Source organism: Hylobates moloch, unplaced genomic scaffold, assembly GCF_009828535.3.
Source record: "Hylobates moloch isolate HMO894 unplaced genomic scaffold, HMol_V3 SCAFFOLD_18, whole genome shotgun sequence".
Lineage (NCBI taxonomy): Eukaryota > Metazoa > Chordata > Mammalia > Primates > Hylobatidae > Hylobates > Hylobates moloch.
This window is the reverse complement of record NW_026652293.1, coordinates 69,377,572-69,404,919: the sequence shown is the minus strand read 5'-3', so window position 1 is coordinate 69,404,919 and position 27,348 is coordinate 69,377,572. Positions and strand designations below refer to the sequence as shown.

At 40.3% G+C, this 27,348-nt stretch overlaps 1 protein-coding gene across 7 annotated transcripts in view; it reads right to left on the bottom strand.

Annotated features, from left to right (window-relative positions):
• The window catches only part of MTR (5-methyltetrahydrofolate-homocysteine methyltransferase), a 110,517-nt gene extending 83,731 nt beyond the window's left edge, over positions 1 to 26,786 (bottom strand). For 6 of the 7 annotated variants that reach the window (XR_009210707.1, XR_009210706.1, XR_009210708.1 and 3 more), the window contains exons 1-8: positions 26,636 to 26,786; positions 18,777 to 18,991; positions 16,199 to 16,288; positions 13,666 to 13,735; positions 11,834 to 11,926; positions 9,461 to 9,567; positions 6,631 to 6,690; positions 5,743 to 5,837 (exon numbers count right to left, since the gene is read on the bottom strand). Coding sequence is in view for 4 of the 7 variants with exons in the window: in XM_032136453.2 (XP_031992344.1) it covers positions 5,743 to 5,837; positions 6,631 to 6,690; positions 9,461 to 9,567; positions 11,834 to 11,926; positions 13,666 to 13,735; positions 16,199 to 16,288; positions 18,777 to 18,991; positions 26,636 to 26,669 (764 nt within the window). In the remaining 3 variants the exon portion in view is untranslated. The remainder of the gene's footprint in view (positions 1 to 5,742; positions 5,838 to 6,630; positions 6,691 to 9,460; positions 9,568 to 11,833; positions 11,927 to 13,665; positions 13,736 to 16,198; positions 16,289 to 18,776; positions 18,992 to 26,635) is intronic. The other variant, XM_032136454.2, reaches the window with a different exon arrangement.
• Between the last annotated feature and the right edge of the window lie 562 nt (positions 26,787 to 27,348).

Below are 27,348 nucleotides of genomic sequence, written 5' to 3'. Positions count from 1 at the left end.
AATGAGAGAAAAAACAAAAGTTGAAGGACTGACCTACCCAACTCCAAGACTTACTAAAAAGCTAAAGCAATCAAGACAATGTGGAATTGGTGAAAGAAGAGACAAATAGATTAATGGAACAGAATAGAGTCCAGAAATAGAACCACACAAATACATTCAACTCATCTTTGACAGAAACACAGGCAATCCAATGGAGAATGGATATTCTTCCAACAAATGGTGCTGGAACAACTAGGCATCTGCATTTGAAAAAGTTAATTTAGACACAGACATTACATCTTTCACAAAAACTAACTAAAAATGAAACACAGACCTATATATAAATTGCAAAACAATTAAAATTTTGTAAATAACACAGAAAAAATTTAGATGATCGTGGGTTTGGCAATGAGTTTTTAGGTAAAACACCAAAGGCAGGGTCCATGAAAAAAAAAAAACTGGTAACTAGAACTTCACTAAGATTCAAAACTGTTCAGCAAAAGAGAGTATTAAGAACATGAGAAGACAAACCACAGGCTGGGAGAAAATATTTGCAAAACACATTATCTGATGAAGGATTTGCTATAGTTTGGATGTGGTTTGTCCATGCCAAAATTCATGTTGAAATTTAATTGCCAATGAAACAGCATTGGAAGGTGGGGGCCTTTACAGATGATTAGATCATTAAGATGGATTACTGTCTTTCTCCAGAGACTGGGTTAGTTCCCTGGAGACTGAATTAGTTCTCAAGGGAATAAATTAGTTCTTTCAAGAACAGGTTGTTATAAAGCAAGCCAGTCTCTTGTCCCCTCTCTTTCACACATGCTAACATGCCCTTTCACTTTTCTGCCATGCTACGAAGCAACACAAGGCCCTTGCCAGATGTGACCACTCAATCTTGAAGTTCCCAGCCTCCAGAATTGTGAGCTAAATAAATCTCTTTTCTTTATAAATTACCATCTCAGGTATTTTGTTATAGCAATAGAAAGTAGAATATGACAGACTTGTATCCAAAATATACAAAGAATTCTTAAAATTCAACAACAAATGCAATTTTAAAAACTGTCTAAAGAGCTGACCAGACCCCTCACCAAAGAAGATATACAGATAGCAAGGAAGCATATGAAAAGATGTTCAAAATTATCATATGTTTTTAAGGAATTGCAAATAAAACAAGATACCACCATACACCTATTAGAATGGCTAAAATCTGACACTGACACCACCAAATAAGTGCTGGGAAGGATGCGGAACAACAGGAACTCTCCTTCACTGCTGGTAGGAATGCAAAATGGAACAGCAGCTTTGGAGGAGAGTTTGGCAGCTTCTCACAAGATACACAGTGTTAACATAAGATAGAGCAATCCCCTCCTTGTTACTTACCCAAATGAATTGAAAACCTATGTCTACACAAAAACCTGCTGTGAATCTTCACGGGAGCTTTTTTTTTTTTTTTTTAATAAACTGATGCTTATTTTCCATCAGCCTTATTTCCATGTTGCTTAACAGCCCAGGTAAGAACAGCTTAAGACCATTCAGTGGTTGCTGCCACTTATTCAGTGGCCTGAGCAGTGGGAGCTGCGGACCAGTCTTCTGTGGCAGGCTAAGTGCTCCAGTCTTCAGTTGGGAACTGCTGAATAGGCACAGAGGGCACCTGCATGCCTCAGACCAATCTGCAACCTCAGGCCGAGTAGCAGTGAACTCGGGAGCTGGAGCAGTCCATTCACCCTGAAAACTCCTCCTTGGTCACAGCCTTTTCAGTAGCAGCCTGCTCTTCTTTTTCAATCTCTTCAGAATCTCTGCACAAGCAGAGATCAGGCATGACTTCCTGCAAGTGTCCACAGGAAATGGTGCCACACATGTGCAGAACTTCCCAGGCCAGCATCCACCACATCAAACCCACTGAGTGAGCTCCCTTGTTGTATGCAATGGCAATGTCCACATAGCGCAGAGGGGAATCTGCGTCACACAGAGCAATGGTAGGCAGGTTAACATAAAGATGCCTCCATGAGAGGCTGCTGGTCAGCCCTGGGGTCAGTAACCACAAGAAGCCGTGGCTCCCAGAAGGCTGCCTGGATCTGGTTAGTGAAGGTTCCAGAAGTGAAGCGGCCAGCAACTGGAGTGGCTCCAGTGGCAGCAGCAAACTTCAGCATGGCCCTCTGGCCAGTATTCCTGCAGGATATGACACTGACATCAGCAGGGTTTTTAAGGGCAACAATGGCACAAGCCGCCAGCTGAAGCTTCTCCCAGGTCCTCTTCAGATTTATGATGTAGATCCCACCATTTTTCCTTTTATAGATGTACTGTTTCATTTGGAAGTCAAGATTGGTGCCACCTAAATGGGTTCCTGCTGTAAGGAACTTAAGGACATCCTCCTCTTTCATTTGCAGGACATCAAGGGCACCGGACATTGTGAAAGTTTCCTTTTAAGTTACACTGGGAATCCAAAACAACGCTGGATGGACCCCTCTGTGACTAGCATGGAAAGGCCATGGGAGATTTATTCATAATTGCTACAACTTCGAAGCAACCAAGATGGTCTTCAATACATGAATAGAAAAAAAACCCGTAGTACATCTTCGCAATGGAATATTATTTAGTGTTAAAAAGAAATAAGCTATCAAGGCTACAAAGACATGAATGAACCTTAAATGAAGATCACTAAGTGACAGAAGCCAATGTGAAAAGGCTACATACTATGTGGTCTCAACTATATTCCATTCTGGAAACAGCAAACCTATAGAGACAGTGAGAAGCCAGGAAAAAGAATAAATAAGTGGAGCATAAGGGATTTTTGGGGCAATGAAACTACTCTGTACGACACTGTAATGGATGTATATTACTCATGATATATTTGTCAAAACCCACAGAATATACAAAACCAAAAATGAACCCTAAGGTAAACTATAGACTTTAGTTAATAATAATGTATTGATATTGGTTCATATTGTAATAGGTGTACCACACCAAAGCAAGCTGTTGATAATAAGAGAATTTTGAGACTCCATCTCAAAAGAAAAAAGAAAACTCTGTCTCCTGTTTTCAAAACCTAGCTCAAATGTCACCTTCTTTACAAGCTGTCTCTAAATCCCACAAGAACTCCATTACTCCTATGTATTGCCAGATTTTTATTCATAGTTCTGTATAGCACTGTGTATTTTATATTTTAATTTACTTATGCATTTCTCCTAGTGTGGACTATTCCACACCGGACTGTATTCCAGGGCATATAGTAGTAGTTCAATAAATATTTGATGAATTACCAGTAACATAAAGGCTCTATCCCACTGTTCTATAGTTTGTGATAATCACAAGTCAGTAAGCAAAAGTTTCCTACATATATGTAGGAATATGTATCCTTTTCACATATTATTTGCTGCCTTCTATCTGCCCCTACAGTCTGTAAGATTCATAACGAAATAGACAGCAAATACATTCTCTCTGTGAATGGACTGTAGCTGAAGTCATAGAAAGGATTATTTTTAAAAATTTTTAATTAACTACTGAGTGGATCAAAAGTCAGGATTAACTGAATGTTTGCTTAAGAAATAAAAACATAAATTATTTAGACCTCAATAAAACCTCATCTTGGGGCTCCTGGAGGTGAGGCAGTGGCAGGAAGAACGTCCTCTAAGGGGCCCTTGAGAACTGTCAGCAAACTAAAGACTCCAGTGACACCCAGGACAACACAGAGGTTTTACCTAATCGCTAGGAAAGACTGTATCATTAAGATCTTGCATTGGTGTGGTACACCTATCAGAATGTGAACCAGTAGCAATACATGATTAGTAACTAAAGTCTATAGTTTACATTAGGGTTCATTCTTGGTTTTGTATATTCTGTGGGTTTTGACAAATACATCATGAGTAACATATATCCATTACAGTGACATTTACTTAACCACATAACAAATTCAGACTTAGCAAAGGGGCGGGAAGAGAGAAAGACAGTGAAGGGAGGAATGCTCCAACTACTCACCGATAGGCACAAAAATTTAAATAAACTAGATAAAGTTTGTCTTCAGAGACCTCTACATTTCCTACCCTCAGTTTTTTTGTTAAACGTTTGTTACATCCCTACTATGTGCCGAGAATTCCACTAAACACTAGAGAAATAAAGATGAAGAGACTGCTCAGGAAAAACTCATAAGCTGTGAAGGAGGTCATCACAACCCAGTTCAAGACAATGATTTTCTTAGTTGTCAGGCCCAATCAAATGTCTATTAATGCACTTTAAATTAATAGCACCTTTTAAGAAATCGCAATATGACATTAAGTCAACTGTAAGATGCACTCTGTAATTATAAACATTTAAGTGTGGGAAAAAAATCACATAATTGATAAAATGTGATCTAAGACAGCGGTTAAAAGTATGCTCCTGTCCCCAGATCCTCTATTTACTTCACCTTGGGTGAGTTACCTCTGAGTCTCAGTACCCTTCTTGTTAAAATAGGGACATTAATACCGGTGCCTACCCTCAAGGTGTTATTGCCAAAATTAAAGAATTCACATAAAGCACTTAGAATAAAGCCTGGCACACAGCAAACTCTCAACAAATGTCTATTACTCTTACTTTTTATGGCAAAGGCTAAAATAAAAGTAAACAAAGAACATCGACTTGGGCTAGTGAGAGAGGAAATGTTCTCTGGAGGGAAGATTCTTGAGATGAGTCTTTTTTTTTTTTTTTTTTTGGCAAAGAAAGAGCGATACTCTGTCGCCCAGGCTGGAGTGCAGTGGCGCGATCTCGGCTCACAGCAAGCTCCGCCTCCCGGGTTCACGCCATTCTCCTGCTGAGTAGCTGGGACTACAGGCGCCCGCTACCACGCCCGGCTAATTTTTTGTATTTTTAGTAGAGGTGGGGTTTCACCGTGGTCTCGATCTCCTGACCTCGTGATCCGCCCGCCTCGGCCTCCCAAAGTGCTGGGATTACAAGAGTGAGCCACCGCGCCCGGCCGAGATGCGTCTCAAAGCTCAGCAGAGTGAAGAGGTATGGAGGAGGGAAAGGGGGAAAGGGGGAAGGGGACCAGCATAGCTTCCAGGCAGGAGGAATAGAAGAAAAAGGCCCAGGAATAAAAAAAGTCCAGGCAAAAAACAGTATATATACTCAGATACTCTTCCATGTCACTCAAAGTACACAATTTAAAACATTTGGATATGAAAAATAAAATATAAACAGGGAGATATTTGTAAATAGATTGTAAAAGTCATGTTAATTATTTAGAGACAGAGTCCTGCTATGTTGGCCAAGCTGAAATACAGTGGTTATTCATAGGAGCTATCACAGTATACTACAGCCTCCAACACCTGGCCTTAAGAGATCCTCTCCTGCTTCCATCTCCCAAGTAGCTGGGACTACAGGCACACACCACCATGCCAACTGCCATGTTCACTTTACAGATAAAAACCTGAGCTTTAGAATTCCCACCTAATTCCATGACAGATTGCTTCTGGCTGCCCCATAAATAGGGAGTGGCACTGCCCTAAAATTTGCAAAGCACTGCAAACTATAAGGCGCATGCCTACAGACAAACAGGCAACCATTGGGAAATATAAGAACTCTCCCAGTCCCTCAAATTGACCCATTTAGGCAGCGATCTTCTGAATCCTTTAAGGAAAAGTCTGAAAGTACTTAAAGGAAAGTCAATATAGCAGAAGTGGTACAGTGAAAATATGTGGAAGCAATCCCCTCCCAGGTCACATTCCACAGCCATCAGAAAAGGTTCCCCAAAAAAGAAAAGAAGTTATAGAAAGATGGATCACTCACCAGAGTGGTTCTCCATGAGACACGCTGACGACAAATCCCTCTCCTGTCTGTCCAGAAAGAGTCCGCCCACTTTTATCAACAATTGTCCCTGAAATCTGAATTGACAAAGTAAACAAAGTCAACAATACAGACTCAAGTTAAGAATATAGATATAAAGGCAAAATAAAATGAACAAGTTGACTTCCTTTGCTCTTTTACAAGGAAAAGAAATGTGGAACTCAAATGCAAAGGGAGTACTTTCTGTAACAGTCAGAACAGACATGTGCCAAGAGACTAGGGGAACAGGCAGGAAGCCACAGAAACAGAGACAAGGGAAAGTCACTGAGGCAAAAGCAATGACCAAAACAACTTTGGAATTCGCACATCCAGTCTCATTAGAGGCAGATTTCCCAGAGATAACATCAAGGTATCCTGACCTCCTGCTGTTAAACATTGGATTTATCTAACACCCTTGTTCTGATTCAATTCGCTTCTCACCAAGCAATTTTAGGACTCGCAGAGAGGTCTGCCTACTGAGTTAATAAATTGGCAGTCTGGTGTCTTAGGTGTTGGGTATGTGGCCATTAGCATGCAAGTCCACCCCTCCTTGGGCCCTAAAGAGACTGAGCCTTGAAGCCTTTGGCTTCAAGGACCAATACAGTGGGCTTCTTTTAAACAGTCTGCCTTCCATCAGCTACTTCTAGATTCATTTTCCTTGCCTCTCCAGATATAAGACTGTTATTGGTCCAGAAGTGGTGGGAGGGAGGTGAACAATGGAAGTTAAAGTAGGTGACTTCTAAAAGATACTATTAATAGTTCTACAATGCAAGGCGGTGGGGGGGAAACATGCTCAAAAGGACAATTACTAATAAAAGACAGAATGTATTGTGCAAACACTTTAGAACTTACAAAGATAGGCCGGGGAGCATATTTCTCCTCAAAAAGGTTTTGGAGTGCAAACAAGGCTGCCTGTCAGGGAAAAAAGAAAGAACGTCTTTATTTCTGAGACTGTGTCCAAGATTAGTCTAACTTCCTGATTAGAATGCACCCTTTTCTAAGACCTCTTCAGATAAGATATACATCAAGCTCTCTGGGAAGAAGTGTCTTCCTTATAAGGCATAACCCCAGCACCCCTTTCTCAAGTGTAATACTGTGCATATTAAAACAAAACAAAAACTGACTGAAAGTTCACCTAGGAACTAGTACTTCCTCTGAGGAGGAGCTGAAGGGGTATTCTTTCTTCCTTTCCTCAATAAAAATTAAAAATAAATAAATAACACTCAGGAGGCTGAGACAGGACTTCTACTGCCTGAGCCTAGGAGTTCAAGGTTGCAGTTGAGCTGTGATTATGCCACTGCACTCCAGCCTGGATGACAGAACAAGACTCTGCCTCAAAAATAAATAAATAAGAATGTCCCTGCCTTTCACATCCTTTCATACACATGGTAGGTATATGAACCAAAAGTATCCATCATTGCGAAAAACAGCATGAGCTTAGATTAGGTAGTAAAGGTACAAATCCTATGTTATTCTGTGCTGTTCAGTCCACATTTTAAGTTCCAGATAACGGATCTTCTCTTTTTATCATTATATTTCTTGACTCTAAGATATGTATGTTTTCACAATTAATTCTCTGAAATCAGAATGCAACCTGTAATTAATGTGTACCTTTCCTGTGATGGTAGGTTTTTTTTCATGGAAAGTTACTAAATCAATAATACCAGAATTTTCTCTTTAGAACTAGACGAATTGATCCTAAAGATCTTATGGAAAACAAACATATAAGAATAGCCATGAAACTTCTGGAAAAGGGGGTGGGACTCAATGAAAAAAAAAATCTAAGCCTACCAGTTACTCAGACATATTCTAATGTTATGGTAAATGGTACAGTAGTGTCATATCAGCAGAGAGATTACTAGAAAACACTAAATCCAAATGCACTCCAGAATTTTGGATGATAAGGATAATGCTCCACATCATTCCTATCACTGTGAAATAACAGGATGTTTATTAGATGGTGGTAGGAAAACTAAACTTTAAAGGAAAAAAGTTAGCTCTCGATTCTATTTCTCACTCCAAAATAAATACCAGACGCACTGTGAGGGACATTAGTTTCATATAATCAGAATGTATGCCACACATTCAAAAACTTAGAAACTCAACAAAACCTATCCTTAATGTTTAACCCTCATGTTAATCCCTCTTATTTCTAATCTGAACAATACCGTGACTCTTTTCAAATGTATATATGAATCTCATTTCAGATATATTCCTTATCTTGTTTGTTACTGCTCTCATTTTCAAAATGTATATCTGAATTCCTTTTCAAATTATAATTTGTTTACTGCAGATTCACAAAACAATTTCTAAAAAGATATATAAAAAAGAATCCAATGAAAGTGATGTGTTAAGAACGAGGTAGGGTGGTCATCTAGCTTCAGGCTGGTAGTGGCTCTCTACATTCTTCCTGCTTGCAAGTATTTTAGAAAATGATTTTTTTGAAAAGTTCAAAAATTCTGGACCTGTGGTCTGATTCCCACAACAATTAAACATTTAATGAAACTGTAAGGTACTAGGGAGGAAAAGGCCATTTTTCCATTTTTTTCTTCTCTTCAACTGAGGGGTGGCTCTGTAAGTATAGTCTCCCCTCCACAACAAAAAAATAGAATCTGTAAATTCAACCATACAACCGTGAAGAAAAATTCTCCTACACCATTAAAACGCACACACAAACAAACAATACCGCAACACTACCACCATCACCAGCATAAAGAAAGTCAAATGTCAAACAAACTGGAGGACAGGAGCTGCTACTCATTATTGAGAGGGGCCTCATTTCCTCAGTAAAGGACTCAATTTCAAAAAGCCAAAGTCCAGTAGAAAAAAAGGACAGAAGACATAAATCATAGAAAATGAAATATAAATGGCTCTAAAACTGAAGAAAGATGCTCAATTACATTAGTAGTAAGAAAAACACAAATTAAAACTACAGTGAGGTACCACCTGTCAAACTGGAAAAGGTCAAATAGTTTAATAATACACAGTGCTAGTGAGGGTGTCGTGAAACCAGCACTATTGTACATTGCTTGCTGAAGGCAGTATAAATGAGTCCAGTCTCAAACGAGGGTAATTTGACACTAAAGATAAAAATTAACAATGCACATACCCTTTGATTCAGCAATTTTACTTGTAGAAATGTATCCTACAGATACACTGTGTAAAAACATATGTATAAGGATATTTGCTTCTCTCTCCCTACACTTATGTGCCTTTGCATGTATGTAAGGAACACAAACACACACATACACACATGCTTGTATCTGTATCGCATCTGTCAGGACCCCCAGACTGGTAATAGTAGTTGTCTCTGGAAAAGGAGCTGGGTAACTAGAGACTAGGAAAGGAAAGGATATTCACTTTTCACTCCGTATATTTATGTATCTTTCAAATTTAGAACCAGCAGCATGTATTTATTACCTAGGGATATACGCATTTATACTAGCTATATATGAAAATATTTACTTTCATAATTAGAAAAAAGTTATTTTAAAAGCTTCAAAAGCAGGTTTAAGTTTTTCTTATTGTACTGGCCTCAGTTAAAAATACTCAAGAATAAAATAGAGCAAAGACAGGTAATTTATTTAACTTTGAAAATGGCTAATATTATCTTCTCCCTACATTAGGGGACTCACCCACAGCCCTCACCCCAGCCTTGTCTGTTTTTTCTCCCTTCACTCACCTTGGCATTGGCAGTATCAAAAATAGTTTCAATGAGTAAGATATCAACTCCGCCATCCAAAAGTCCTTTGGCCTGCTCTTGGTATGCTTCAACAAGCTCATCAAACGCTGCAAAAAGTAAATCACACCAAGCACATCAGTCATCAATATCCTCTGAATGGCCTTAGGGTATCTCGAGTGTAGGTCTGGCACCTGTGAACTATTGCTGATTTACAATGCATAGTTTAAGAACATGATCTTTTGTAAGAAACCAAATAAAGAAAGGTGGCAGGGACAGAAGGTAAACAAGTAAGCTGAAGGTAGCTGTTCCTAAACACCTGCCACATAGCTTCCACTTCCCACGTATGAGCTGAGGAGTGAGAGGTAAGGTGAGGGAAGGTGTATGAATTTCTTGAACATGTACCCCCTATTCAACATCTCTGAAACACATTATTCTTTCCATAGCTCATTTCAATCAACCGGTTAAGAGATGGCTGTGAAAAACATGCCACACTGATGTGGAGAGGTCACAAGGTTGAGCTGAAGTCACTCTCTGTGATAAAGGGGTGCAAGCCCGCAGATTTTGTCTCTGCTCTTACATCAACTCTGTCAGAGAAGAAACCTGTCTGGTGGGCAATTTCAGTCTCAAACAAAAAGTGTTCAATCACTCCTAGGTAAAATTTTTGTTAGAAATGTCTTGGCTTGGCCCAGTGCAGTGGTTCACGCCAGCACTGTGGAGGCCTGGGGCGAGCAGATCACTTGAGGTCAGGAGTTCAAGACCAGCCTGGCCAACATGGTGAAACCCCAACTCTACTTTAAAAATATAAAAATTAGCCAGGCGTGATGCCACGCACCTGTAGCCCCAGCTACTGGGGAGAGTGAGGCAGGATAATCGCTCGAACCCAGGAGGTGGAGGCTGCAGTAAGCCAAGATTGCGCCACTGCACTCCCGCCTAGGCGACAAAGTGAGACACTGTCTCGAAAAAAAAAAAAAATGTCTTGGGTTATCTATTTCCACGAGAGATCATCTCTCTCCCCATTTTATCTCCCAACTAAAAAAGAAAAAATGCTCAGATATCCAATAGAGGAGCCTATACAACAAAGTCCTCTTGTAACATCGTTGACGGGTTCTCAGAAATTGCAACTTTGAGACAGTATGTAACAAAACCAGTATTTTCTTTCTAATCAACATTATAATGAAATTCTGTTGAAGGAAATGACATTTGAGGGCCTGCTATGCATCATTTTGCTTAAAGATGCAGTTTTCAAGAACCTGCCAATGACGTTAAGTGAAAACTTACTGTACTTCACCTTGTACAGCCCAAGAGCAAGGAGAAGTTAGCTCCCCACTGGCAGGTCTAGACCAAAGAGAGCATCAACAAAACACAAGCCTGGTATGAGCAACTCCTGGTGAAAAAGTATGCTATCACGACACACAAAGTTCCATAAACCAAAAACCTACAAACTATACTTGCTTGATCTCATCATCTCCACCCACTGTACTACCAGACATGGTATCATGACTATTCAGCTCTGATATTTTAATGCTTTTTGTTTTCTACAGTCTTGATGCTTGGAAATTGACCTAGATACTTGGATGTTTTGTCAGATCTCAATATAAGTATGTTTATATATGGTAGTTTATAACATGTATAATGCTAACATGTTGATATGCTTTGACTGTGTCCCCACCCAAATCTCGTCTTGAATTCCTACATGTTGTGAGAGGGACCTGGTGGGAGGTAATTGAATCATGGGGGCAGGTCTTTCCTGTGCTGTTCTTATAAGAGTGAATAAGTCTCACGAGATCTGTAAGAGGGAGTTTCCCTGTACAAGCTTTCTCTTTGCCTGCTGCCATCCATGTAAGATGCGACTTGCTCCTCCTTGCTTTCTGCCATGATTGTGAGGCTTCCCCAGCCACATGGAACTGTAAGTCCATTAAACCTCTCTTTCTTCTGTAAATTGTCCAGTCTCGTATGTCTTTATCAGCAGTGTGAAAATGGACTAATACAGATGTCTAGATAGTTTGGACTGTCTTCTGATAAATGAGGATATTGTGTGCTATTTTATAATAGACCACAAACCTAGTATCCAAATTTGTTCAACTTCTGAGTTTACAGCTTTATTTTAGTTGGTTTCATTTCCACAGCTGACAAAGCAGCATTAACACACCACCATATATATCTGAAAGCAAGTTCAAATAATAGTCATCACCATAGCTAACTTTCTATTTAGATGTCTACTATATTCCAGGCACTGCTGTACACCTTTTACGTGGATTAATCACAGTAACTCTAAGGTAGATCCTGTTATTGGTTCCATTTTACAGATTTATAGCTTACTGAAGCACAGAGGTACTTGCCCAAGATCAATGATTATATATGGTAAATACTCACTGATGTTCCTATAATCCGGTCTTTCCACGGATGGGGACACAGAGAGTGTCTTATTAGTTGGACCCAGAGCCCCTGCCACAAACCTCTTAATTCCTTTGGGAAAAGAAAAACAAGTGTGAAATCTCAAAGTGGCTGAACATTTTTTGTTGTGAATGAATAGCCAATAAGATTTTTTTCTGGAACACAGGTCTATAATCTTTTGTCCACAACTCTGAAATCCAAAAAGCTCTAAAAGCCCAAACTTTTTTCTCAATTTGACAATAAAACTCGACCTCTCCTAAACTAACAAGAGACTATTTATAGTCTTTATCCAACTTAGATGACTCATAGATTCTGCTTACATATATTTGATCATGGGGCTGCCCCAGATCCCACTAAGGAAATTATGCCATATAGGAGATATGCACATATTATCACGAAACCAGTCCCCAAAACTCTGAATTCTCACACAACTGACTAAAACATTTCAGTAAGTACATCCTTTTCTATCACCACAGCTGTGTTTGGACAAATTCCCTCTCTTCCTAATTTTATGAAGCCCTGAAGGTTTTGAACTTAACGTAAGTTCTGCAAAATCACCTTACAGTAGCATTTAACTTGAAATGCTCTCTAGTACCATATTGCAGGCCCTTCACTAGGAGGAAATACTAAATCAGGATTAACAATTATAAAGCCTGAAATTGAAGTATGAAGCAGAGCAAATCTTTCTTTAATAACTTTTCCTCTGGCCTGGAGTCCAGGTGCTTCTACAAATGGTGTGGGAAGTTGTGTTCATTCGCAAAGAAGCCAGGGTCGTACTGCTCGTTACCTTTGATGACTTTAGCCACTCAATAACCTGGGCTATGCTTTGTAATTTAACTGGAGAGGACTATCAGCTAATTGATAAATCAGCTTTTGAACAGATTACAGGCCCAAATATTCTTTTGCATCCCCAAAGCTAACCAATAACGTGGGTAAGAGAAAAATGTCCTTATCTCTCCCTGCTTTAGCTGGTTCAGTGTCCTCTGACCTGTGACTCTGTTGGAGTAATCGTCTATGCATTTCCATGAATTTAAACATTATCTCTTAGAAACAGAGTTCCTGTAAACTGCTTTGGTCTTCATTAGTATGCTGTGTATAACTTCATAGCAATTCTGCTTTCCTGTTGGCAATAACTTCACGTTTCCAAATCTTAAGGGGCTCCATATATTTCTTATATTCCTTTCCCTCCCTCAAAGCCTCCTACCAGCTGGTGCCCAAGTGTTCTGATGGCATCCAGCCAGGAGGCTAGTTATTTCAGGAGCCACTTTTCAAATCCCAGCAAGACTGAATCTAATGCCACACTTTTTTGTGTGCTTCACAGAGCCTTCAAGAACATCAATAGTATAAAGGGAAAATGCTTGAAAGACAATATCTCTATCTATATCATCAGCCAATCACGGGAATGAGGGTGGCTTTAAAAAAATAAGATCAAATATCCTAATAACAGCCAAGATCATCAAAACAGCCAGCTGTTACTTTTAATGACCTGATGATGTGCTTCCAAAGAGACATAAATTATTTCAGCTCTAAATACACAAGGAAGTCAGGGGCCTAGCTACAAAGTCAGGCTAACCCAGGGTGAAAGAGCAAATTCTGAGCCCAAGGACCACAGGGTTGGCATCAATTCAAAGATGTTGAGTGCTTGATTATGAAACTGCAGAGAAGTAATCTAAAACATGTAAAATACAGTGTCTGCAGTGTTGCTCATAAGCCAAAGGCCACATAAGGAAAAACTGCAATAAGGACAGCACACTATAGCTGACAATATCAAAGGAACCACGTGTGCAAAAAAAGAGAAGAACATTCCCTACCTGTCTGGAGAGTTATCTCCTCGGCAGCTTTTCTGGCCACTCCTGCAGAGCACTTGTTCATCTGGTAGGCCTAATGTATCAACCACAAACGTTAGCTTGTCCTTCTTTTCCTCCACACAATAAATAATGGATTCATGACCATCTAATACCCAGTTTTCTTCAGTAACGAAATGTAGAGTGAATTAATTTGAGGTCTGAGTGAAATCTTAGCCAAGCAGGCAAATCAGCTCCAGACTTGAAAGGCAGCAAGGAAAGATAAGAATCCTCGGGAACTGCTTTTAGGTTCTCCTCCCAAACCATGAGCTAGCCGGTAAAAAGGGCAATCCCTAGACATCTAGCATGTCAGAGAATAACCTATGTAGTTAAATATTCTGAGAATTAAGAAAAAAATAAAGCAATGGAAAAAGCATAGGCTTAAGAGGCAAAACACGCAGGTTCAAAGCACTAGTCTGTCACTGCCTGACCAGGCAGTTCCCACAGCAACTTTTCCAGGCCCTGATTCATGTACAACAGTTGGAATCGGTAATTCTGAACTTTTTGCGTATTATTAACCACCTGAGAATTTGATAAAGGACTATGAACCCTCTCACCAGGAAATGAAAAGCAAATATGCACATCCACACACAGTGTTGCCTATGATATAAGGAGGTTCACGGCCCTCCAGAAGCTCTTCCACAGACCAAGTCAGGAGAACCTAGACTTGTGATTTTCAAGTTCCTTTGAATTCCTAAGATCCTATGTGTCTTGAATAACCACATCCAGGAATTTAACAACCAGAATATCCTAAATAGGTGTTGGCAAACTGTGGCTCATAGGGCAAGTTGGGTCCACTGCCTGTTTTTGTAAATAGTTTTACTGGGATAAAGTAAGTCCATTTATTTATATAACGTCTATAGCTGCTTCCACACTACATGATGGAGTTGAGTAGTTGCGAAAGACTGTCTGTAGCTAACAAAGCCGAAATATGTACTATCTGGCCCTTTATTAAAAAATGTTGGCCAACTTCTGCTCTAAAATAACACAAAAGTAACTGGAAAACGCTGCTTACATAAAAACAGAATAACGTGTCTGGAAATATCTCAAACAAAAATGAGGACATTGGCATCTACCATATATTTCTATCATTAAGGTTTTATAAAATTTAAATATGGAAGCATCATGTTGATTAAAAGGAAATCAAATCTGCCAATAGTATCATTAAGATGACTACTATTTAAAAAAAATAGAAAATAAATGGTGGCGAGGATGCGGAAATACTGACACTCTTGTTCACTGTTAGTGGGAATGTAAAATGGTGCAGCCGGCCGGGCGCAGTGGCTCACGCCTGCAATCCCAGCACTTTGGGAGGCCGAGGTGGGCAGATTACCTAAGCTCAGGAATTCGAGACCAGCTTGGGCAACAAGGCAAAACCCTGTCTCTACAAAAAATACAAAAATTAGCAGGGCATGGTAGAACAAGCCTGTAGTCCCAGCTACTTGGAGGGCTAAAGCAGGAGAAACACCTGAACCCAGGAGGCGGAGGTTGCAGTGAGCCGAGATCACTCCACTGCATTCCAGCCTGGGTGACAGAGCGAGACCCTGCCTCAACAAAAAAGGTACAGCCACTCTGAAAAGCAGTATGGCAGTTCCTCAAAAAATTAAACATAGAATTACCATATTATCTAACAATTCGACTTCTGTGTATATATACAAAAAAATTGAATGTAGGGACTTGAATAGATGTTTGTATACACACGTATATAGCAACACTGCATATTCGCAATAGCCGAAAGGTAGAAGAACCCAAATGATCAACAGATGAATAAGCAAAACGTGGTATATACACACAATGGTATATTATTCAACCTTAAAAAGGAAGGAAATTCTGACACATACTACAACATGGATGAACCTTGAGGACATTACATTAAGTGAAATAAACTAGTCACAAAAGGCCAAATACTGTATAATTCAACATACCTAAGGTACCTAGAATAGTCAAATTCATAGAGACAAAGTAGAATAAGAGTATGCTGGGGCTGGAGTTGGAGGTAGAATGGGAAGGTATTGTTTAATGGGTACAGAGTTTCAGTTTCGGTAAATGAGAAAGTTCTGGAAATGGACAGTGGTGATGATAGCACAATACTGTGAATGTACTTAATGCCACTCAAGTGTACACTTAAAAATAATTATGATAAATTTTATGTGTATTTAATCACAATTTTTAAAAAAGAAACTAAGGCTGCCATCTAACACTTAAAAAGGCCTCACAATACTGTGTGCATATGGCCAATGATTATGCCTTTATCGACAGCTACTGCATAATAAGTATCATTTATACTTGATTATTACTTGCCCATAAAAGAAGCCAGTTGGAAAATGAATGGGCCACTGTGTTCACAAGCAGGAAGGATTCACACCATTTTCTCATCATAAATAACAGATAACTAGGCATTAGCTTGACTCTGCAGCCTCTAGTGCTTTACTCACTAGCAACTACCAATGCAGCAAACGCTCGTAAGCATCTTAGACACATGGAACAATGGAATTCTTACCAAGTGTTCAAGGCCATAGTCAGCTTGGGCAATACTAGTGCTGCTAAAAGTATTTGTTTCAATGATATCTGCCCCAGCCAGCAAGTATTCCTGCAACAAGAGATTATAATGTCAATTATGAGCTTTAGAGTTTCTTGTGCCCCCAGAATAAACATGCCCTTTTATTACCACCATTATCACCAGCTACCTTTTGACCATTTACTAAGAGTAAGGCACTGTATTAGAAGGTAGAGCTGCAAAGAGATGTAAGGATTTCACAGAAAGGCACGTGGTATGAATAAATAAACACGGAACTTGAATTCAGACAATGTTAACATGCTAAGGTTATAAGAATTTAATCAAGTCCCTTAAACTCTCTGAGTCTCCTCATTCAAAAATATTATAACCCTACTTCACAGGGTAGCTATATGATAATATAAGGTAACACATCAGCCAGGCATGGTGGCTCACGCCTGTAATCACAGCACTTTGGGAAGCCAAGGTGAGAGGATTGTTTGAGGCCAGGAGTTCAAGACCAGTCTGTGCAACATAGAAAGACCCTGTCTCTAACCAAAACAATACAAAAAATTAGCCAGGCATGGTGGCACATGCCCGTAGTCCCAGCTACTCAGAAGGCTACGGCAGGAGGGCTGCTTGGGCCCAGAGGTTCAAGTGAGCCATAGTGGGCTAGAGTGAGCCACAGTGGGCTAGAGTGAGCCACAGTGGCACCACTGCACTCCAGCCTTGGTGACAGAGTGAGACCTTGTCTCAAAAAAACAACAAAAAGATAATGCACCAAATGTCTGGCACATAATGGGCACTCAACAAATTGTAGTTCTGTTCCCTTATCTTCTTCCTGCTTTGGCAGAACCTGATGCCCACGAAGAAGTATACCATCTCAGAAATCTCAACATCTGACCACAACTTTTCAGTCTACATCTCCTAGTATCTCTGAACAAGCATCACATCCTTACTGAAACCCTGAAGATCTTGATGCTCCTCTGTGCTCTCTTCAAAACTCGTCTTCCTGGCTCCACTCCTTGGATCGTCTCAACCTCAATCTGACTAGCAACCTGGAATCCCTTGACCCCCTTGATTTTCCAGTACTGAATAAACCCAACCCCTCTTAAGTCAATGGACAATGCTTGCAGAAGCACTGGGAGATAAAAACCAAGATATGCACATTTATAGTAACAATAACAAACATCCTAAATATCTACCAATAGGGAAAGAGCTAAATAAACTGAAATATATCCACTTTATTACATGCCATGTGACAGCTAAAAAAAACCGTGTATATCTACAAATACTGACATGGAAAGATTCTGCAAAGTATCGTTAAGTAAAAAAAAAAAAAAAAAACAGAATGATATGTAAAGCATGACACCATTAAAAAAACATACACAGAGTACTATGAGTTTTCTACATATATATTCACTCACGTATACACACATACACATATATGAAAATGCATAACAAAAGAATCTGGGACGACACACACCAACTAATATCAGTGGTTATCTCTGGGGGAAAAAATAGCAATTTAGAGTATGGTCAAATGGGAATGTATTATCTACGAGATTTGTTTTATAAGAACTATTTTTTTTTTTAAAGAACAAGAAAAATTGAAAATAAACTTAATGCCTAGGAATAAGGAGATTAGTTAAATAAATGATGATATATACATAGAATAGATTATGAAGTTATTAAAACCATGTTTCAGAATATTTAATACTTATGGTATATAAGTAAAAAATGCAAATTATAAGACAGTACGAAGCAATGTAATCCCAATTTAATTTTTTAAAATCCAAGTATAGAAAACTAGACTAAAATATGAAATACATGAATAATAGTTGTATCTTAGAATTTTTTAATGGGTGAGCGCCAGCTTTCTAGTTCACAGACAGCATCTTCTCACTGTGTCTTCACATGGGGGAAGGGGTGAATAAGCGCCCTTGAGCCTCTTTTATAAGAGCACCTCCTAATACCATCACACTGGGCATTAGGATTTTACATATGAATCTCATGGGGACACAAACATTGAGACCACAGCAGTGTCCTTATAAGAAGAAATATGAGAGTTTTTTGTTCTCTCTCTGCTCTCTGTCATGTAGATACAAAGACAGCTATCTATAAACAAGAGGGCCCTCACCAGACACAGGATCTGCTGGCACTTTGGCTGTGGACTTCCAGCTTCCAGAACTGTGAGAAATAAATGTGTGCTTGTATAACCCAGTCTATGGTAACAGGTAATATAGCAGCCAAAGCTAAGATACCACCTTTAAGCATTTCTTCATCAGGACTGTTGCAGTAACTTAAATAAGATAGTTTTCTAATCCTTATTTGTCCAGAATCTCATAGGTTTTCACTAGAGTTTACATGCCTCAAGGGCAGAAAACCTACCTACCTCATTCCCTTATCCTGAGTGCTCAACACAATACATAACTTTTATTTGATGTCCAAAACCTGCTTTCTGAATAAATTGCCTCTTTCTTCTTTATTCTCCAGAGCACTCGGCATAGCAGTCTGCCCTGATACATGAAACAGCTTGCAGAATAACAGAATGAACACATACAGGAACCTGGGAATACTTTACCTTATGGATTTGGTAAATGACATCGGGCCGAGTTATACTTAAAATGTCATTGTTGCCTTTCAGTGGCCTGGCATGATCTTTAAATTCCTGACCTCGGAAGTGTTCTTCGTTTAGCTTCTGCCGCTGGATCATGGTCCCCATCCCTCCATCCAACACCATAATCCTCTTCCGCAGAATGGCATCGATCTCATCCCGCAGGGTTTTCTTCAGACCTGCTTTAAAGAAAGTGAAAGTTTGACTTGAAAGAACGAAAGGTGAAAAAGATGTGTGAGGGAGGAGCTTTAGAGAAATTTATAATAATCTCCAATAAGGAGTAAATGGAGTTTATAAAAGATGCACTCCTAACTCAATATAGGAAAATGCTGCCCAAAAAGGTCATTAAGTCATGACAATGACTAATACAAGATTGCACACAGCACAAAATCCCTGGTGAAGCACGAAACCAAGGTGAAGGTAGGCTATACTACTCCTGTTTTACAGATGAGGAAAACAGGCAATAATGGGCCAGTGATACAAGACTTTGCTCTCTTTCCTTGTTAATTCTGTGCAGATATTCCCTAAATAAAATGATTTAGCAGAGATCATTGAAAACCATCAATAATTCCAAACTACTCTTTAAAATATTAGCTTTGACCTTCTCCCTCGCCTGTTGCCAGAACTAATAATGGCCTGCAAACAGAGTTTTACTCACCTCTACCCAACTATGAAATAGTAACCGGCTAACACCCTTGAACTTCTCAACTCTCCCCATGCTCCTTGACTTCTAATTCCCAGTCCAGAAAAGGGCCCAATGTTTACTCCTTCTAATCCTGCTTTCTGGTTTCTATGACCTACTGGAAAGCCACAAAACTATGCTGACCGGAGTCACTGAAAATTTGTAACGTTCAGCCTCTTCTTTGGTTCACCTTTTCTTGATCTCCCTCAATATTTCCAACATCTGCTGTCCCAATTTCTGCTTTTTTTTTTTTTTAGCACCAAATCCTTTTCCTCCCCACTCCACAAGTGATTTCACCTAATCCCGTACAAAGAAGTCTTCTGCTGGAGGCTCCACAAATTCACACCCTCTCCACCTCAAAATCCTCTGGCAGTCTGGCTCACTCTATTTTCCTTCTTTCTGCACCTAAGGAAAAGCACATGATGACCAACACCTCCCATTGCTCCCTCATCTAGCCCCTCCCACTCCTGCAGTTCCACCTCAGCAACCACCAATTTCTTATCTTTCTGATGTGGCTTCCTCCTCCACCACTCTCCTGAAATTACTTTCTAAAGTCACCAATGACCTTCTAAATATCAAAAACACCTGGCCCCAATCTCAGACCCAGCTTTTAAACTGTCCACTGGATATTGCTACCTCAACTACCCACCTGCCCCTCAATCTAATATTCAAAACCAAACTTGCATACATTCTCTGTCTCATCTCCTGATTTCTGTAAATGGCAACACCCTTCCCAGAAGACTAACCATAAAATCTCAGTATTATCTGACTCCTTATTCTCCCTGATAACCAACATCCACTTAGATCCCAAGCCTTATAGATTTGGCCTCTAAAATGCCATGCACAACGGTCCCACCTTCCTCGCCCTGTGACAACCCCTTTCTTCAAGCCCTTACTACACAGGCCAGCTATCACCAATCCTCTCTGAGCTCTAGTTTGCATCCATGCAAATGAGATCATACATCTATGGAAGTGCCTTGTAAACTATCAAGTGTCCTACAAAGGTAAGAGATCACCACCATACCCAGTCGCCCTGTGTTCCAATCCATCCTGTGCACCACTACCAGATTAATCTTCCTATAGAACAATTTTAAACCAGTTGCTTCCCCTGCTCAAACACCTTCAACAACTCCCTATAGCATATCAGAGTGAATACATGTTACTCAAAACAAACCATAATGACGCCAACCCTTCCTTCTGTGCTAAGAGGCGAGAAAAGCTCAAGTCAAATAGGGCTGGTTCTAAGCTATTTGAGCTCCTTGGAACTCATGCCTAGCAACACCAAGGTCAGTACTTGGCAAATATTTAATTGAAATGACAAAAAAGTGAGGGAAGATGAGAAAGAAGAGGCAAAGATAATTTAAAACCCAAACCAGTAATGTAAGCATATTTGTAAGCTGGTATTGGGTGCAAACTTACAACTCTGCCTTGTCTTACTGTCCAGAGTCTCAAGTATACAATATAGGAACTGGGGCTAAATGGTGGCCACAGAACTATTTTGAGTGACTTTCTCCAAGTGGGCTTCAGGAAGGTGGCTCTAGTAACCTAAAAGAAAAATTTGCAATATCCAATATCTAGTTTCTGGGCATTATGTTTCTTTCAGGGTGTACTATTCCTTTCCAAAGCCACCTCACTGGCTGTGTTTATTGAACTCACAGGTGAGATAAAACACTTCCTGATAAAGGAACAAAGTTAAGTTCCAATGATCTGAACAAAAGTACTTCAAGAACCAAACAAAATCACTTCTTGGGAAATGTGGAGAAAAGGTAGGGCTTAATGAAGCATGTACAATAGAAAGACTGGTAGGCATCAGGCAGTGGGCGTCATTTCAAGCTATAGTCAACACGGTAAATTCACATGTAGCGTTAATTTAGGCACTCCAAGACGTGACTATCCTATCAGCCGATAAGCACACAGAATTAGAAAGGCATAAGCTAATAGTAGCAGGGTGTGAAAACCCAAGAAATCTGGGTTTTAGCCCCAGCTCCCCTTAGTAGCTATGGGATTTTAGACAAGTCCTCTCCATGCTTCAGCAAGATGAGGAAACATCAGCCCTGCCTTCATCATCGGAACTGTGGTACTAAAATGAGACCACGTGTTAAGAACTGGACCTCTTAAGTCACACAAGTCATGAAATAAGACATTGGTGTTTGATGTATAGTAAACATCTGATAAATATTAGCTACTCTTATTATGTTGGTATTATTGCACAGCTAGGACTGAAGCTCTAAAGATTGTGTTCTATATATTACAAAGCTCAGTGGGCTGTGAAAAATCATGTAAAGCCTGAAGCTCTCAGTTGGTCACGCTGGGGCAGGAATGGCATATTTGCAGGTTTGGAAATGTCTTCTTTCAGTTGAGTGAAAGAAAATACTCAGTAAAAGCTGTTAAATGTAGATAATTTCACATGAGGAATGAGAAGACAAAGAACTAAAGACTCTAACCTACATGCCCAGCTGAATCGCTTTCTTCTCAAAAGGATGTAGCTGCAATTCTCCCTGAAACGACATCACGTGAACTTAAGTGGGTGACTGAATCATAAGCCTAATGTGAGCATGGGGTGCGGCAGGGGGGAAATAGGTCATGCACGTGAAATTTCATATTTAAAAGGTATTCAAACTTTCTAGGGAAAAAAAGGCAATCTTTTCCACAGACAGTGAAGTATGTCCTTTGGCATCAGCAAAATGATTCATCAATATCAATCAATATCCTATTATTTACATGTCCTTCTTCCTATCTCCTCCACTGAGCAAGTCCACACATGTTTAGCAAATCTAACCACTCAGAGTGCCTCCACCCCTCCTCTCGTTTTCATAAAAAGTCTTAGTACTTTTCCATGGGGCCCTTACTGTATTCCCTTTTCAATCCAGAAATAATAAGCTTTGTTTTTGGACTTTAAGACAGTTCACTATTTACCATAAAACAACCCAGCCCCACACATGCAAATTCTGATATCTTGTTTGTTCAGCCGCCGTATAGGCAAGAGATCAAAAGCTTTTTAAAAACATCTGCTTTGGTTTTTCAGAAACCTGACAAACTTATTGTATAATTTATGTGGAAGAACTTTATGACTTCGAATGAAGAGGAACTTCTTAAGACAAAAAGACCAACCTCTTAATTTTTTTGAAAAACAATGAATTTGATTACATAAAAACCAAGGATTTCTGTTAAATGAAAGTCACCATAGACAAAAATAATAGACAATGGGTTGGGGGAAGATTCTTCAATGTCTAAAGCTAATTTTTTTTTCTTATTGATTTGTGTTAGTTCCTTGTACATTCCAGAATGTAATGTACAATGTGAATTAAAAATACCTATAGACTAGAGTTTATGACAAAATGTATAAATATATGTGAAAAAGGCAGTCTATGGAAACAAGAGAATTGTGGATGGAAAATACAGATAAAAAGGAATATATAATAAAACACAGGAATTTTGCGGACTGAATAAAAAACTCCTATGCAACTGAGGCCCTTTAAAATCCATTACTCAGGCTGGGTGTGGTGGTTCACACTTGTAATCCCAACACTTTGGGAGACCGAAGTAGGTGGATCACTGAGTTCACAAGTTCGAAAACAGCCTGGGCAACACAGTGGCCTCATCTCTATAAAAAAACAAAAAGTAGCCAAGCCTAGTGGTACGCACTTGTAGTCCCAGCTACTAGGAAGGCTGAGGCAAGAAAACTGCTTGAGCCTGGGAAGTCGAGGCTGCAGTGAACCGTGATCATGCTACTGCACTCAGCTTGGGCAACAGAGTGAGACTGTCTCAAGAAAAAGAAAAAAAAAACCATTGCTTCCTCATTATCTATTCGCTTATTTTTTCTTTAGAGGATAATGTAAGATTTCCCATTTAGAGAAACTAAGAAGTCTTCCTTCAGAGAATCTGTTGGTATTAAGTGTTCACTATTTTTAGCCTTCTGTATTCCTCCAGCTTTTCCAGCAGGAGGTCATTTTTCACTGGCTTTCATTACCATTCTAATTCACCGGTTTCTAATTACTATGAGAACTTGCTCAAAAGAATAAGTCACCTTGACAATTCCTTCCCCTGGCAGAGTGGGGATCTACTGAAATGTCACCCTTCCATGAAGAACAACAACAAAAAAATTGTATTTATCTGTATTCAGTTCATTAGGTCTAGAACATTGTGTATATTTAACTACTGACTAGTCAAGTTCTAAATAAAGCAGATTCTTTCTGATTATCTTCCACAGTAAACATAAGAATATAGTTTTGCAGTTCCTTCATTTAGCAGACTAGTTATAACACTATTTCAGAAATATTTTTATGTTTAATGTATATAAGTATATGTAAATAACTGCAGTGCAGAGGAGAGTCCCAAGGAACATTCTTGGCTAGTGAGCCTAAGAGATCACACAGTATTTTCTCCAGTTTTGAGTGCATTTAGCCAATATATTTTGTGGGGAGGGTTTCCCTGCCATTAACATCTTATTTTCTAGCTAACAATATTCTGATTCACAGCAAGTGTTCCAAAGAATAAACATGGGAATAAGTGGTTAAAGCCCTAGTCAGATTTGGAGGGGGGTAAATCAGCTAGTACCACCTTTAAGAACTAGCCTAAAGAACCACAAGATGAAGGCCTAAACAAATAAATTCCTAACATGTGCATGTAAGTTATAAATTGCAGTGTCAAGAACACATCTCTTCTGAAGGTCAAATGACCCCAAGTAGGTCTGACTTACTTAAGACCCCTCTTTCCACTGTGCTACATGGGGAACACATACAGCAAAAGTACATTTTTATTTTCTGCATTATAATCAAATGATCCCAATGCTTTCTCAGCACTGTCCTTTCTTTGCTTTATTAAAAACAATCTTACTACTGCCCTACAAGTCACTTGCAAGATACTTCTCTCTTTCATTTTTGGATCTCTAATTTCTACTTTGCACAGACTTGCTACGCTTTGTTTTTTGGTTTTTTTGGTTTTTTTTTTTTTTTTTTTGGAGACTAAGTCTCACTCTGTCACCCAGGCTGGAGTGCAGTGGCACGATCTCGGCTCACTGAAACCTCCACCTCCAGGGTTCAAGCGATTCTCCTGCCTCAGCCCCCTGAGTAGCTGGGGTTATAGGTGCTCGCTATAAACCCGGCCAATTTTTGTATTTTTAGTACAGATGGGGTTTCACCATGTTGACCAGGCTGGTCTCGAACTCCTAACCTCAGGTGACCCACCCACCTCAGCCTCCCAAAGTGCTGGGATTACAGATGCGAGCCACCGCGCCCAGCCTCTTTGGGGGCATCTCTTTGCTTGTGCAGTATTCCATTTTTAATATATATTATTTCCCCCTTTGATTTTAATAAGCCAGAGAAAAATTAGGCTGATACCAATTCACTGGATTATTTATTCATTCCTTCATTAATTACTCATCAATTGAGTTCCAAATAACACTCATAGTACTAAGCAAGAATGAAACCAAGAAACCTTTAGAAGCTGTAGTTAAAATTTTCTCCCAAGATGTATTTGCTAGCCCACCATCCTCCTTCCCCAGGGCACACAACCGTGGTCTGAAGTCACATTTAGTTTTAAGGCCCAACCTTGAGAATCAGGAATTCCCAGCTCTCCATTAAAATTTCATTAACATTGTACACCAGTAAATTACTAAGGGTTATTAGGAAGTTAAAACCTGATTCTAATCCCAATAAAAGTTGCTCACATAGACAGAAGCTGGACTACATCCAAGGTCTTTTCTAGGCGCAATGGCCTGATTCAGAACTTCAGCGGCCCTAGACTTGGTTAACCTCCACTCAGTGCTCAACTCTAGAAGCCAGCCTTGGGGTGAGGGGATTAGGCTAGATTCAAACATTCAACAATTTTCCTTTCATTTTCTGTTTAAAAAAAAAAAAAATCACTCACTATTCACAGTATTTTAAGTCTTCAGTGGCATTTTGCTCCTGATAATGACACCTAAATTCAGATGAAAGGGAAATAACTTTACTTGTTTAAATTAAATGGGAAGGAGGCCAGAAATCATGAGTAAAAGATGTTTTCCAAATAAATATATGATCTCCCTATGACCATTTATTAAATAAGATATAAATCTCTCATAGGGAGGTTTACATCTTATTAATATATTAATTAAATATTAAATATAAATAAGATGTAACCTGTAACCTCATTACATCTTATTTAATATATTAAATAAGATATAAACCTCTCATAGGGAGGTTTATATCTTATTTAATAACAGCAGTGATGTGTTTCTCAGCCACAGTTCCACTAGTCTCAAGAACAATTATATCAGTCCCGTTATCAGAACCCAAGAATCAATAGTCACCAGTTAACCTCTGATAAATTTCCTTGTGCGTTACGAATTTAGTATCCCCGCTCTTCCTGAAGCTAAACATCCCCACTATGTCATAGGATATTTACTGTTTTGTACTTATCACTAATTCTCATTTCTACATCTCCTCACACGTTTTTACGGGTGTATTTGTCCACAGATTATAATCAGGCATGATCTTAGAGATCTAGAGCTCGTTATAAAGCTAACATTACGTTTAGTTCTTGTGCTAAACTAGCTTTTTCTCACTGTTGATCCCAGGGCCACCAACATCAGAATCACTTGAAATTACTACGTCCCATTTCGGTATCTGGAGGTGGGGCCTGCTCATCTATGTTAACATAGTGAGTCTATGCATACTGCAGTTTTGCAGCAGCGTGCGTAGAAGCAGAAAATAAAAAGTTCCATGTAGTAGTTTTAAATAGTTCTCTGAGTTTCCTCGCCTGTCTCGCCTGAACTTACTTTCGCAGTAGGTGCGCAATACATGTTTACGAATAAGCGTCACAACGTGCAAAAAAAAACTTCCAGAGGGCCCAGCTGGTTTATGCTGCGTCGAACTGGAAAGTTTAGTTACTGTGACGTTAAGAATGTGTTTCGGGGGCAAGGGGAGGAAGCTTTTTGCAGGTTTTGACGGTTTGCCTGGGGGGGAAGAAGTGAAGGTCGGAGAAAGAGGGGAGCAAAACACGTGGCCCTCCGGGCTCCTGCGCTAAGTTCTAAAGGTGCCGCCCACACGCGGGGAAACACCGCCGGGCGTCTCCCGCCGCAGAAGGGAATCGCCCCACGGATTAGGAGGCCACAGCACGAGTTAAGAAACACAACCGAACCACGCAGACGGGGTCGCAGCGTTACCGGGTTGCGACAGGTCTTGGAGCGCGGGTGACATGCTGTCGAGTCTCCTCGCGCAGAGGGCGCGGCGGGGAAGACGTGCTCTCCACAGGTGACGACGGCCAAGGGCCACGCCAGCCAGCGCCAGGCGTGCCTGCCACAGAAGGCCCGGGTCTTTTGATGCCTCCCGTTGGCTAGCGTCGCGGGGGGACTGCGGACCCCGAAAGCCCGCAGCGCCCTAGGGCCTCTCTCGGGGCTGGGCGCGGGACTGACTGGCAGACGCGCGGCGCGGCAACTGCTGGAGCACGTGCTTTCTTCCCGGGTACCCGGCCAGTCCTTGGTGTCGGTCTAGCAGCCAGACACGCGCGGCCAGAGGCGGAGTCGCGGGAGGGTACGGAAAAGGACCCCTGAGAAACCCAGAGAGGAGAACTACGTGGCATCCGGCTCTAAGCCTAGCAAACGCTTAGGGCCGTTCAGAGCGCCGTTAGGTCTGCGCTCAATCTGAGCTCGGCGTGGGAGGTCCCGCCCCTTCCGGCCTGTGATTGGGCTGTACGAGCTCCTCGCAGCCACATTGGCTGTCAGTGTCAACCAATCACCTGCGGTTTAGCCCCGGGGCTCTCTGGGAGATGTAGTCCCGCTCCTCAGTTTCCCGCGGGGGCTTTTCGCGTCTCTGTGCCGAAGATCCGGAAGTGTAAGCCGAAGTGGCCCCTCTAAGGAAAAGTCACAGCGCCAAGTTC